The sequence below is a fragment of the Alnus glutinosa genome, chromosome 9, assembly GCF_958979055.1.
Source record: "Alnus glutinosa chromosome 9, dhAlnGlut1.1, whole genome shotgun sequence".
Lineage (NCBI taxonomy): Eukaryota > Viridiplantae > Streptophyta > Magnoliopsida > Fagales > Betulaceae > Alnus > Alnus glutinosa.
The window spans coordinates 6,418,679-6,431,239 of NC_084894.1; the positions used below are offsets into that span (position 1 = coordinate 6,418,679).

At 36.6% G+C, this 12,561-nt stretch overlaps 2 protein-coding genes across 2 annotated transcripts; one reads left to right on the top strand and one right to left on the bottom strand.

Annotated features, from left to right (window-relative positions):
- The first annotated feature begins 1,292 nt into the window (after nt 1–1,292).
- Nucleotides 1,293–2,556, top strand: LOC133877371 (protein FANTASTIC FOUR 3). Its single transcript, XM_062315647.1, has one exon. It carries the CDS (start codon nt 1,585–1,587, stop codon nt 2,368–2,370), a length of 786 nt encoding a protein of 261 aa, XP_062171631.1. The 5' UTR covers nt 1,293–1,584; the 3' UTR covers nt 2,371–2,556.
- A 2,024-nt stretch (nt 2,557–4,580) lies between these two features.
- LOC133878696 (N-carbamoylputrescine amidase) lies at nt 4,581–11,859 on the bottom strand. The gene is made up of 9 exons (XM_062317287.1): nt 11,680–11,859; nt 10,410–10,458; nt 6,971–7,062; nt 6,648–6,799; nt 6,510–6,556; nt 6,359–6,392; nt 5,953–6,119; nt 5,107–5,203; nt 4,581–4,991 (listed from the first exon to the last, which is right to left on the bottom strand). Exons 1-9 carry the CDS (start codon nt 11,763–11,765, stop codon nt 4,816–4,818), a joined length of 900 nt encoding a protein of 299 aa, XP_062173271.1. The 5' UTR covers nt 11,766–11,859; the 3' UTR covers nt 4,581–4,815.
- Nucleotides 11,860–12,561: the final 702 nt, after the last annotated feature.

The window sequence follows — 12,561 nt, forward strand, 5'->3', positions numbered from 1 at the left end:
TGTAGTTGTTTTAATTTGGATCGTTAATTTAAAGTGAGCGGTCAAGTCTCACTAATGTCCTGATCATCGGTTGGACTTGAGAGAACGATTGCAATTTTCACTGTCTAGACCCTTCTCGTGCACCTCTCAACGAACAAGTATTACTATATCCACGGCCAACTAAAACGGCTACAGTTAGTCTCTTCTTCCTACTTTTTTTTTGAAAAAATTGGTGGACGCCACCATACAATGATGCTGTCGTTGCTATGGTAATGGGCAGTCTCTCTCACCCCCGTGCAATTTTCATGATTGGTGGGTGGGTTCCTGTTCTCAGATGTTGTAATGTTGTTTCTCTACCATTTCATTTTTGTCATTTTGATAATAATATCATTTCATTTTTCATTTAATAATAGAAAAATGGTTGCGATGCTTGGTGGAGTTTGTGCCACCAATGGCCAGGATATATTATTATTGCTTTTTGTAATGACCAATTTAAACTAAAATATTTTATACCCTCTTTTAATTTTTTTTTTTTTTTTTTTTTTTCTAAATGATAGAAATATTACTAATATGATTTTATACATAAATCCTTTTAAATATTATATTTACCCTAAATCAGACCTCCTCATGAACCTCATCTATAGACGGAAAAACTACACTCATCTCTTTCAAGATTTGTTTAAGTTTACGATTTCAAAATGTGCAATTTATATAAGTAGTGATTTTAAAACGTGCAATTTGAAAATAACTCAATTAAGAGTTTAATTAAATTTCAGTTTAACTTTTAACAAACGTATGTTTTAAAAAATGCACCCCTTAATTACTTGCAATTTAAAACTCCGGGTTTTTCTACGTTTCTAAATTACAATTTAATAAAAACACATCACAAACGATACATTTTATGGGATTTGATTTAAAATTGCTTTTTTAGTATGCAAAATGACATTCCCAAACTTACACCAAAATTGCAATGTCTCTCCAAATTTTATAAAGTTGTAATTGACCCTCAAACTACCTAGCTGTTTTATTTAGCTCCCTTTGTTAAGATTTTCTATTAACAAAAAAAAAAAAAAAAACCCTAATGGAGGGATTAAAGTCAAAAGGCTAAGTCATTTGGTTGGGGGCACATTAATTTTCCCAAAATAAATATATATTATAACAAAATACAAAATCATGGGTCCATCTTCTAGATGGGTATGGAAAAAGCAGGTGTACAAGACTAACAAGAGTAATATGGTTGAAAAGGAAAGGAGGTCCACCCAATACTCTGAATAGCCAACCCGTTCCAGAAAATGTGAATCGAAACCCACCACCCATAAATAGCCGATGAAATCTTTGGAAATTTATGTACAATCATAACCACCAAAATCTTGACCAACCTCCATAGCCACTCGTCTCCGTTCCACTTGGACAGAAAAAGATAACCAAAAATCATCTCCGCCTGATTAATAGCGCCTTGCCCTGATCTTTTCAACCCCATCCTAATCTCCCTGCTCCCTTCTCTCCACCTCTCTCTCTCTCTCTCTCTCTCTCTTCTTCACCCATCCAATACTCATCAACCGTTTTTTTGCTCTTCTTTTCTCTCAAGCAGCAGCAGCAGCAGCTATGGCTGCCTGTGGAAGCCTTCAACACATGTTCGAAAACCCATTGCCCGAAAACCCAACAACGCTGCTTGAATCCCTCTCTTCATGGAACCAGATTAAGCCTGTAAAACCCGTTGAACAGCCTTCGTTCACCGAGATCTTCGGTGAACTCCATTTCAAAGAGAATTCTGTTTCCGAATCATCACCGTGTCTTCCCCTTCCAGTCTCGCCCTTGCCCTCATCGTCGTGTTTGATAGAAAATCTCAGTATCAATGATGGGAACAAATACACGCGCAGTCACAGAAGCAGTGACAGCTTCTCGTCAATGAGCTCCGACAGCCTGCAGCTCTGCACGGAGGGTCTTGGCTTTGAGAGCTCCGATGACGTTGAGGACTTGGGGAATGAGATGAGTGAAGATTGGCAACACCAAGAGGAGAAAATAAGGGTAACAAAGCATCATCATCATCATCATCATCATCATCATTTTCCATCTGAAAAAAAGGCAAAGCCATTTCCTCCGCCGATTTCTTGTATCGGCAAGAGTGGGAAGCCTTGGGTTTGCTTCAAGTCTTACAGGCATGACGGCAGGTTTGTTCTCAAGGAGATAAGGGTTCCCACCCAGGAGTTCCTGCATGCATATAGAGAAGATGGGCGCCTCAAGTTACACTTTGTTCAGCCAAATGATGAGATTCTGGAAGAAGAAGAAGAAGAATATGAAGATGAAGAAGAAGAGGAAGAAGAAGAAGTAGAACTGGACGAGGAAGAAGTTGATGGTGGAAGCAATGGAGGAAAACAGAGTAATGGGTAGGAAGTCTCATGATGTCAGTGGTGTAGCCAGTTAGTCAGTTTTTCTACTCTGTTTTTCTTCCTTCTCAAATAATTAAAGGAAAGAGAGTAATTTCCCTGTTCTTTCTACATTGACAATCGTACCCACTAGCAATAGTGGGGATGAAGATTATTGCAACTCCACGCTATTCCAAATTTCCAATACAAATGCTGACCAATTGCAATCAAATCAAAAAAATAAAAAATAATAATAATCTCTCGCATCCAGTAAATGGGATCCGGCATGCATGATTTACAAGAAAAGAAAAACAAAATTGTATACTAAAAGATACACTGTTACACTATATTGAATTTGATACAATACTATATGCATAAAGAGATTGTCGCTCTTTTATAACAAAGCGAAGGATAAACCGACAAACAAGAAAGAATCTTTATTTTTTGTGAAGAAAACATTTTTATTTTTCTTTTGTTAAAAAGCAAAGAATTGCCCGTTAGCAACAATAATAAACTTTATTTTATTCAAAAGTAAAGTAAAAATGATTTGCTATAAAAAATATAAATAATAAAAAGTACAATCTTTTGAGGCATGGAGAATAGTATCAAATTTAATATAGTCTAAGAGTGTTTTTCTTTTTTAAGCACAACAAAAGGAACAGACAAATCAGGAAGGGGTTGATGGGGGTCTTTATAGGAAAAGAGGGGAGGTGGAAATGTAACCAAACACTTTTTGGCTACTGTCCAATATGTCACGTGATGGGCGCAGAAATTTACATTTGTGGAAGAGGAGATATGAGTTAAGTATCAACTCTCTCTCTCTCTCTCTCTCTCTCTCTCTCTCTCGCCTTTCTTCAGCTTGTTCCTGTTTGTCTATTCGGGACGGGGCAAGCAGCTTACATACATGAAGAGAAGAAAAGAGGAGGGGTTCCTTGATATTAAGGTGTCAAGACAGTCGAAGAAGGCCACAAGTGGAAGCAACCGATGCTTTGGTCATTCAGTTGACTCCTTACTGCCAGTCCGTGTTTGCTGGCATGGTGGCAAAAACAGGGGTTTCAACCGGTTTTACCTACTATTGGATTTGAACCAATGACTCACCATATGAAAGCAATATTTCTATTAACTTTTTTAACCTTCTAAGAAATGAAAAAAGGGATCGTAAAAAGAATATCCAAGATTGTTGGAGAAATCTGTCAGTCTTGAGTGATGTTGGAATTCTGGAGGGCAAGGATGACACGTCTGATGATAATGCAGCCCTCTTAGTGTTAAAGGGGAGGACAACCTCATGTATGCTTTGAGCCGTGTCTCACGAGCATCCTTGTAACACTTAAATAAGTCAAAATAATTCAATCCCTATTGGTGGCATTTAAAACCTTGCAAGTGTCTTGGAGCCAAGCAAAGCATACCCACTCTCCTAATCCTAAAAAGATGGTCTTTTTAGAAGATAAAATCAAATCTTCTAGAGATGATTTGACCACATCAAAGAAAGATCACACGTGACCACCAGACACGTGGCAAGACATATGTCCCAACTCTTTCGAAGAATACAAAAAATCTCCACTTTTGTTGACTTTAGGTTAAGGCTCTATATGAACAAGTTACCTCGTGAATTTGCTCGGATCGAGGTTCATTTAATACATGAGTCCTTTCTGAACACAAAATTACGTTCAATTATTAAATGAAACATACCCGTTCAAACTCTGCTCGACTCGGTTAATACTCGTGAGCCTAACTCGTATATATATATTAAGCTTGGCTTGGGTTTGAGCTGAGTCTCGGACGTGTTTTCAGCTGAGATGAACCGAGTCCGAAAATCTAATACTCAGCTTGGCTTGACTCTATTACAGTCGTGGCTTAGAGCAAAGATATCGCTGACAGAATTGAGTCTGACTCTGCGGTGCTGCCGCTTCAAAACAGATCAACCAATCACCCGAGTAATGATTGCAACTATACCCCCTTGGTTTATCTGCTAGGTTAAGTGGATCATCGAATCGGGAAAAGCTAAGATAATTTTCTTTAACACGTGAATCGCAATTTCAGGCTACTGCTCTTGATGTTATTAATTATTTAATTATTTTGTTGAAGGAGTTCAACAGCACAACCAAAAGTCAATTACAATCCTGCATGGATTAACTTGTAATAATGGTGTGCCTGGCCTGGGCCTTGGCTCAGGTCTCAAAAATATACATGAGGTTGGAGTTTAAGGCTTACGTTCAAATCTTCCGAACACGTATAAACACAACAAACGCCACATATCATTAATGAACAGAGTGCTAAATAGGATACTCAAACAATGAGAATGATTTGTGGATATCACATAATACAGGGCAATCCGACATGGTAATTGTACAGATAACAACAGTGTTCAATATACCATATTTCATTTCAGGTTCAAATACCACACGGTACTGAAAATTGTGAAAGAACTTTTATTAGTTACCTGAGCAAAAAGGTAGTAATAAGATGATTATCAGAGTGTGGGATTCTTGCCATCTAATGTCAGAAGCACTTTGTATAAATCCGGACGCCGATCACGAAATATTCCCCAACTGTGTCTCTTGGACTTGATTTGATCCAAATCAAATTCTGCTACAAGAACAGCTTCCTCTTTATCATCAGCAACTGCAACAATTTCTCCAGTTGGTCCTGTGGTCAAATTTCAATATATATATATATATTAGATACACGTCCATGCACAAGGTCCAGTTACTTAAAGGTACTCTCAATATTGCTAATGCCAGCAGATAAACAGAAGGAATACCTGCGATAAAAGAGTTCCCATAGAATGTGATCTCACTTTCTCCATGCCGTGTCTCAATTAACTCTTTTCCTATGCGATTAGAAGCTACTAAAGGTACCTGAATTCATGCAAATAGATTAGTTCCCCTTGTGTGGAAGTGTTTCGATAACAAACACTATTTGTTGGAAAGTTTTATTCTAATTAACAGCAAGTCCTTGACTGAAACCACCAAAAGACAACAACTAACAGTGCCATTTGCTTTGGCATGCATAAGGTGTCCAAATTTATCATAAATCACGGCAAGTTCGTGACAGAAATCATCAAAAGATAACAACAAAGATCCATTTGCTTTGAACGCATCAAGATGTCCAATTTATCATTTTGTGGTCACTTCTTGGATTATTATTATTGGCCCCAAAGAGGAAGTTACTGAAACAGGCCAAACCAGAACCAACTATAGTAATTTTTTTTAATAAGTGAGTGTAGATTTTATAAATAACAGCGTAAGGCGCCTCTAGTACACCCGGAGTATACAAGAAACAAATGCCTCAACACTGACCCGACCCAAGCAAAACCCACGAGAAACCCAAAACCCAAAATACAGAAAAAGCCCCCGTTGAACACCCAAACCAGCCCCGAAAAAACCTCAACCCAAACAAACCCCCCAAAACCCACCAGAAACCCTGAACAATCCTCCCAAAAAACAACAAACAAACCTAAAACCCAAGAGAGACCCAAAACCTGAGCCAATGGAAGCCAAAAAAGAACCAACCCAAAAAACAAAGGAAAAGCCAGAAATACAGGGAAAAAAAACAGCAGAGACGGTGACGCGTGCCGCCACACACACCGGTGCTGCGCGGAACTTACCACATTTGCCCCAGCATGCCCTTGCATTACCCGCTTCCAGTGTTCACGGGAATCAAGTTCTGCATCTTGAGGTTCAGAACCAATAGCTGTAGGATAAAGCAATATTTCTGCACCTTGAAGAACCATAGCACGGGCTGCCTCTGGGAACCACTGATCCCAACAAATTGCTGACATGAAATATGCAGTAGTGGACTTAGTTTTTTTCCTACCCTTACTTCTGTTGCAGATGAAATGATTAATAAAAAATCTCTAAATAACATGGTTATAATACAAATCTAAAGCGTAAGTGAAGATTACTGAAGGTACACCATCTCCACATCTCACAAAAGATAGATAAAAATCTAATACAAACCCAAGAAAAATTAAAATCAGAACATAAAAAATTAGAGCATTTAAAAATTCTTACCAATTCCAATCTTTGCAAACTTAGTCTGGAATACCTGTTGACCAGAAGTATCAGGTTTGTTATAAGTTTCACTAGTTATTACAAATCACTACCAGGATTTGAGCTACCAAAGCAGTATTATATATCATATGAGATTATAGTAAGCACCCACCTTAAAGCCAGTGTCACCAGGATTAAAGTAGAATTTTTCTTGGTAGCCTGTCAGGGAAAACTATTATAAGTCATCATTAAACAAAATATATATATGATTCTACGGAAGGAATAATCCTGCATCTTGCAATTTGCATACCTGGGCTATCTGGGATATGGGACTTTCTATAAAGTCCAAGATCTGTCCCATCAGCATCAATTATGGCTACTGAATTGTAATGAGCATTGTTAGCCTCTTCAAAGAAGCTAACTGGTATCACTACCCCTAACTCTTTTGCAAGTTTCTGCATCCTACACGGCATGAACATAAACATATAAAATAAGCTCAATTGCACAAAAGGTGCTTAAAATTGAGATCAAGACGGGGAAAATGATAGGAAAATAACATGGTGCCAACTGGATATGGCATGAGAGCATTCTGCCACCCAAGCAAATGGCATATGACATTTTCTGATAATTTACCTCAGGATTGTTGGGTGGCCCTTATAAGGCTTAGATCGTTGAAAGAAATCCTCCCTTTCTGCCTGACAGAAATAGTAACCCTCAAAAAGTTCCTGAAGAAACATCCATTAGGACAAAAGCTTATATACTACCATTGACAATAAAACTAATTCAGTCAAAGAATTTTTGTCAAACACTGTCACTTATCCAGTTCATTTTTTATATGCATGGCATGCATTAGTTACAAGCAATACTTACATCACCATCCATAGTATCTTTGTTTACATTAAACATCAAACATTTCCATTTCATCGGGTCAGAGCTGTAAATGATAAAACAAGACCGTTTACCATAATTTCAAAGGGCAAAGAACCATTCAAAAACCTTGTCGTAGAACTTTATAAATCATATTGTCATCACCAGCTGTGATAGATCTCAATATCCTATTACACATCCTATGATGTATACAGCATGGTTTATGTTATATGTAAAACTAAAGGTGTCTCCAATATGCATTGTTTCCAAAAAAAAAAAAAAGACAAATTAAAATTTGACTGTATTTTGTTAACATTACCAAAAGACCAATTAAAACAGTTACCCTTACTTATCAAAAATTAAAACAGTAACTCTTGACAAAGTTATTACATAATCTAAAAAGGTGCTTTAAACCTATAGAAAAATATTTATATTGTTTTCTTTATTTTGCCTAGACTACCAAAAAAATAAAAGTAAAAAGCAAAAAGAAGAAGAAGAATCTTAGCTGTGCTGAGACTCATTCATTATTTATGTCATCCACATTGCAGGAGGCTTTTAATTTTTATAATTTATTCAATGCTCAATTGGACATGGAAAATATGCCATTTGAGACTTTGAGAATCAAACTCAAAAAACGCAAAGCCTATGAGAAGAATGAATATCCTTAATTATATAACATAAATTTTACTTACTGAAAAAAATGCATTTTAGTGTTCAACTCTTGTTTAAGTACCAAGACTTACAAGTTGACACTTATTTGATCACTTTCCAGTATGGTTACCCAAACTATATTTCAACCCTAAAATATAGTTTTAGATAGATGGGCACCCACTCTCCAATCAACCTGCGACCTATCAATTTCTATCAAAGCAAATTGACTCCAAAAACCACATCAAAACAATAAAGTGTGCACCAGATGGTTATCAATGTGAAAAGAACATGATTTAGAATTAATTAGTGGATAATCCACTGCAACTCCACCCCCCCCCCCCCCCCCCCCAACCACCCCTCAACTAAAAGGCTATCTACCACCTTTCACCCCTGTGCTCTGCCCATTATCCTCTGTCATAACCCTCCACCTCACTAGGTAAAAATGGAAAGCATAATTCCCCAGGAACTCCTCAGGAGCTCTTAAGTCTTATGAAACTTAGAAGTCTAATTTACCAAGCATTGAGAAAATCACGATTTTTTTTTTTAATGAATTAGAAAATCTCAAAGCTATGCACCACTGAATCCAATGTTAGGGACAGTGCCCTAAAACCCAATTTGTATGACGTTTTCGTTTAATAAAAGTGTTTATTTTTTGAGAATTACTTGAACATTGGGCATTGCATATTCATTTGATGAATGTAGTCCTTAGATTACATCGTATGTTATTTAGGTGTATTAATGAGAATAAATCAGAAGTTCTTTGTAACTTATAAATATTAGTTCAGCATTTCATTTGATAAGACTATAAAATATTAGTCATGATGATCTATCTCGATCATGGAAGTAGAGACTTCTTATTGATATGTTGGTGTATTTGGAATATACTGAACTGGACCACCGTGAGTTATTATTCTATGAATTACTATCAATTGAATAATTAAACTCACGACTGCTAATAGCATTGACTCTCAATCCTAAGAGGAATATAAACTTAAATGTGAAGTATAAGTTACTTTGATGTATCTAGGAGTGAGATCTTGTATGGTCAAAACCTCAATACGTTGGGTAATCACATGTAGCGTTGTGGGAACATTATTCAAGATAAAATCCATAATCTCTATATGAGACACGAAATATCCCCTTGAAATAGATTTAATGTGAATTGATTATTCTGAGTCTCGGGTTCAAGCATTCTAGTAAGGACTTACTAAAATAAAATATTTTGTAGAATTGGATTCTAAGAGTATAAGAATAATCAAGAGATTAAATTGGGTACTCAAGGAATCAAGAGATAGAAGAAATAAAGTGACAGTAATTCTAATTGACTTTATTTCTTTACGGATATTTCATGAAATGGCCAAATGCAATATTTTGGTCAGGAGGCTCTTGTATAATTAAATAAATCCTAAAGTGCAATTATATTTTTATGGTGGAATAAATATAATTAATGGTAACTTTGGGCTAGTTATGAGATAACAAGAGTTCAAATCCCATTGGAGCTAAGTTTTATTTTTTTCCTTGGATCCCTCCTCAAACTATAAATGCCCCATTACAGGGGTGGCCGGGCCACTCTTGATGTTGACTCTCTAGGGAGCATGTGGTAGAGCTTTTGGGAGATAGAAAAGAGTTTTCTCACTCCTCCTCTAGGCCTACACGCACACAAGAGAGAAAACAAATATAGGAGCCCACTCTTCTGGCCTCCCTATAGTCACTGAGGAGAAGATCTTTGTGGTTCTAAGAGCACAACTTGTTTCATCTTGTAGATTAAGCATTAAAGGTATGCCTTCTCTTCTTGTTATTCATGATGGATTGAATAGAGTTTTGTATTTTTGAAAATTGTGTGCAAAACTAGAAGCGTAGATCCTTTTATTTTCTGTTGTGATTAATATGTATGAGATGCATATTGGTTTTCCAACATTCAATCCTTCCATCATACCCAAATCTTAAGAATTTCTAGATAAACTTGATAGTGTCAAACAAGTAGGTATAACATGGAGTTCTATGGTGGCGAACTGAGCAGAGTCGAATATGTGATCCTACTACCATGAAAAAATATGCTAGACGTCCTCAATTGGGAGAAATTTTTGAATTAGATCACGCTACTTTGAAACCCTATGGTTTTGGGCATATCAATTATCCAAGATAGAGCCACTCAAATTCAATGCACAAAGAATATTAGGAATATGGCAAAGGAGCACTAACCTTGACCTACGCTAGGACTTTGGCTTTATAAAATCAGACTCCAGTAACTCATAAATTCCTTGGAGATGCAGTATGAATAAATCAGAGCGTTAAAATATTCTTTTACCCCGACTCCAAGGTCCTTTAACCTCATCAATTTGAACATTTTCGATTTTTTTGTTACAAAGTTTCAACAATTGCAAAAGGGAGAAAGCATTTTAGATATGAAACAAATAACAGAAATAAGAACAAAGAAACAGAAATGAAGGTGTAATTCTGAAGATGTATTAAATAAATACTTTCTCAAGAGAAATATTTCTAAAAGAGCCATAAACTGCAAAGACTGGATATCACAAGTTCCTAGCGTGCATACCTGTATAAGAATGATGTTTGCACCCTTTCCATGAGCAGCTCTAACCAGTCTGCACAAAAGAAGGTTGCTTAAGAATACTAACAATTTTAATTTAAATGCCTTTCTATTTATGCCCTAAAAAGGTGAAGCATGAGAAAATTTCAAAAGTATCACTCACACTTCAAAAAGATAAACTAAGACAGGGAGGGGGAGAAACAAAAAAACATGGAGGTTTATGACTTTTTTTTATAAGTAATTTTTGGTCCTCAAGGGAAGGGGAGAAAAGAGATTCAAACTGGTGACCTCCACTTCATGAGGCGTGGTCCCTAGCTGATTAAGCTACCCCTTAGGGACAACATGCAGGAAAAAGCTGATGGAAGTATGTGTTAGCATTTAAATGGAAAAAGAAGGTAGAATTCCCATAAAATGCCATAAACATATAGTTTCTAAACACCAAGCATTCAATTTGGTATGACATGAAGACAGATGACATAATATTGATCAAGTTCCCGAGAACTATTGCAAACACAAATTGCTGATGCCACAAAACAAGCATTCAAGTTGGCGTCTGTATAACCAAATTATTCACCGATGCATAAATTTTTGGGTCATTGTTTTACATTGGAACGTTTTGTCACCCCAAAATTACTTGGCGCAACCAAGAAGAACTTATCAAGATGTTAAGATGTTGGAAGTTCCAATCTCATGATGAAGGGGAATTGGTGGTCGGACCCTGCCCTTTTTCACAACGAAACTATAAAAGTGAGTGCCCTTCATTTCGACCATAACCAAGTCCATTTTGGTTAAATCCTTCACAATAAGCTGGCAGAAATTAATAAAATCAGAAGAAAACATCAACTAGAGCACCCAAAAGAATGGAAAAGAAAAACTAAACCGAAGTCTAACACCTTCAAAGAGAGTACACAGTACTAGACAGAGATATCCCAATAACAAAGCAAAAACAAACATTCCTTGTCGTCCAACATATGCAGAAAGAACAATCTTAAAGATCGAAGACCAATAATACTAAAATAAAAGGGACCCGTTCTTCTGCTAAATAGACTACATCAAATTCAGACCCACTAGTTAAACTCAGAAAGAACGAACTGAACAATTTCTAGAACTGGTCCTAAATTTGCAGCACGGTGCACATAGGAGGCGAATAGAATAAGAGAGACAAAAGGGTGTGGGTTTTGTTAGTAAACAGCAAGATTAACAGGCACCATGTGCTTCTAATTACCCTACTCACTTTGAACAGGATAATCAAGAAAAAAATATTAAGAAGAGAGACCTTTCGGCGGTGGCGACATTAGTGGAGGCGTCATCGGTGCAAGCGAATTGCAGAGCTGAGACCACCACTCTCCTTCCCTTTTCCATTCTTTCCTCTCACTTTCTCTCCGTCTCTCTTTGCTTCAGAGTGTGTAGTGGTTGTCGCGCGCACCAAGCGCTTGAGCCCCACGCTCTGATGCGATTCTCCGAAATGTACATTTTTTTATTTTTTTGCATAAAAGGTAGTTTTTTTTAATGTTGTTCCTCGTACAGTCAAGGAGGGTGGTCCGCCGCCCATCGGAATAATTTAAGAATTTTAATAAAATTATTTTTAGAGTTAGGATATTTTTATAATTATAATTTAATTCTAGTGAGAAATTTTGGTCATTTATAATTTTATATGAATGAAAGAATAAAAAAATGTCTATTTCACATGCAGGTGACTCTCAATTCCAGCTCCTTTTCCATACCGATGTGTTATTTTTGTTTTACTACTTTTTTTATTTTTTGTCGTTTTGTTTTATGTACCATCTCTGTGTTTCTTGTAATTATTATCGAACAAGTTTTTGGGTAAGGTTCTTCAGGACTCTTTACACACCTTTAACCGCCTTTACTGGCAGCATAGGTTCTTTTCTTTCGTGCTAAGAATCAATTGACTCGTGTCATTCATTTGATGTATTACCTCCTATTGTCTGTTTTTCTCTTGTGCTTGTTGTTGGGTTGTCCGGCCCTAATTGTTATTTTTAGTTGTAGTATCGAGATTATGACTAGACCTAACACTTCCATTGAGTTGAATATAGATTGGACTATGAGATATCCCGTTCAATTATTTGTGGCCGTGTACCAGTGACGTCAAAACTGTAGATAAAAAAATTACACAAGATTAGACTATGAGATTACCAAT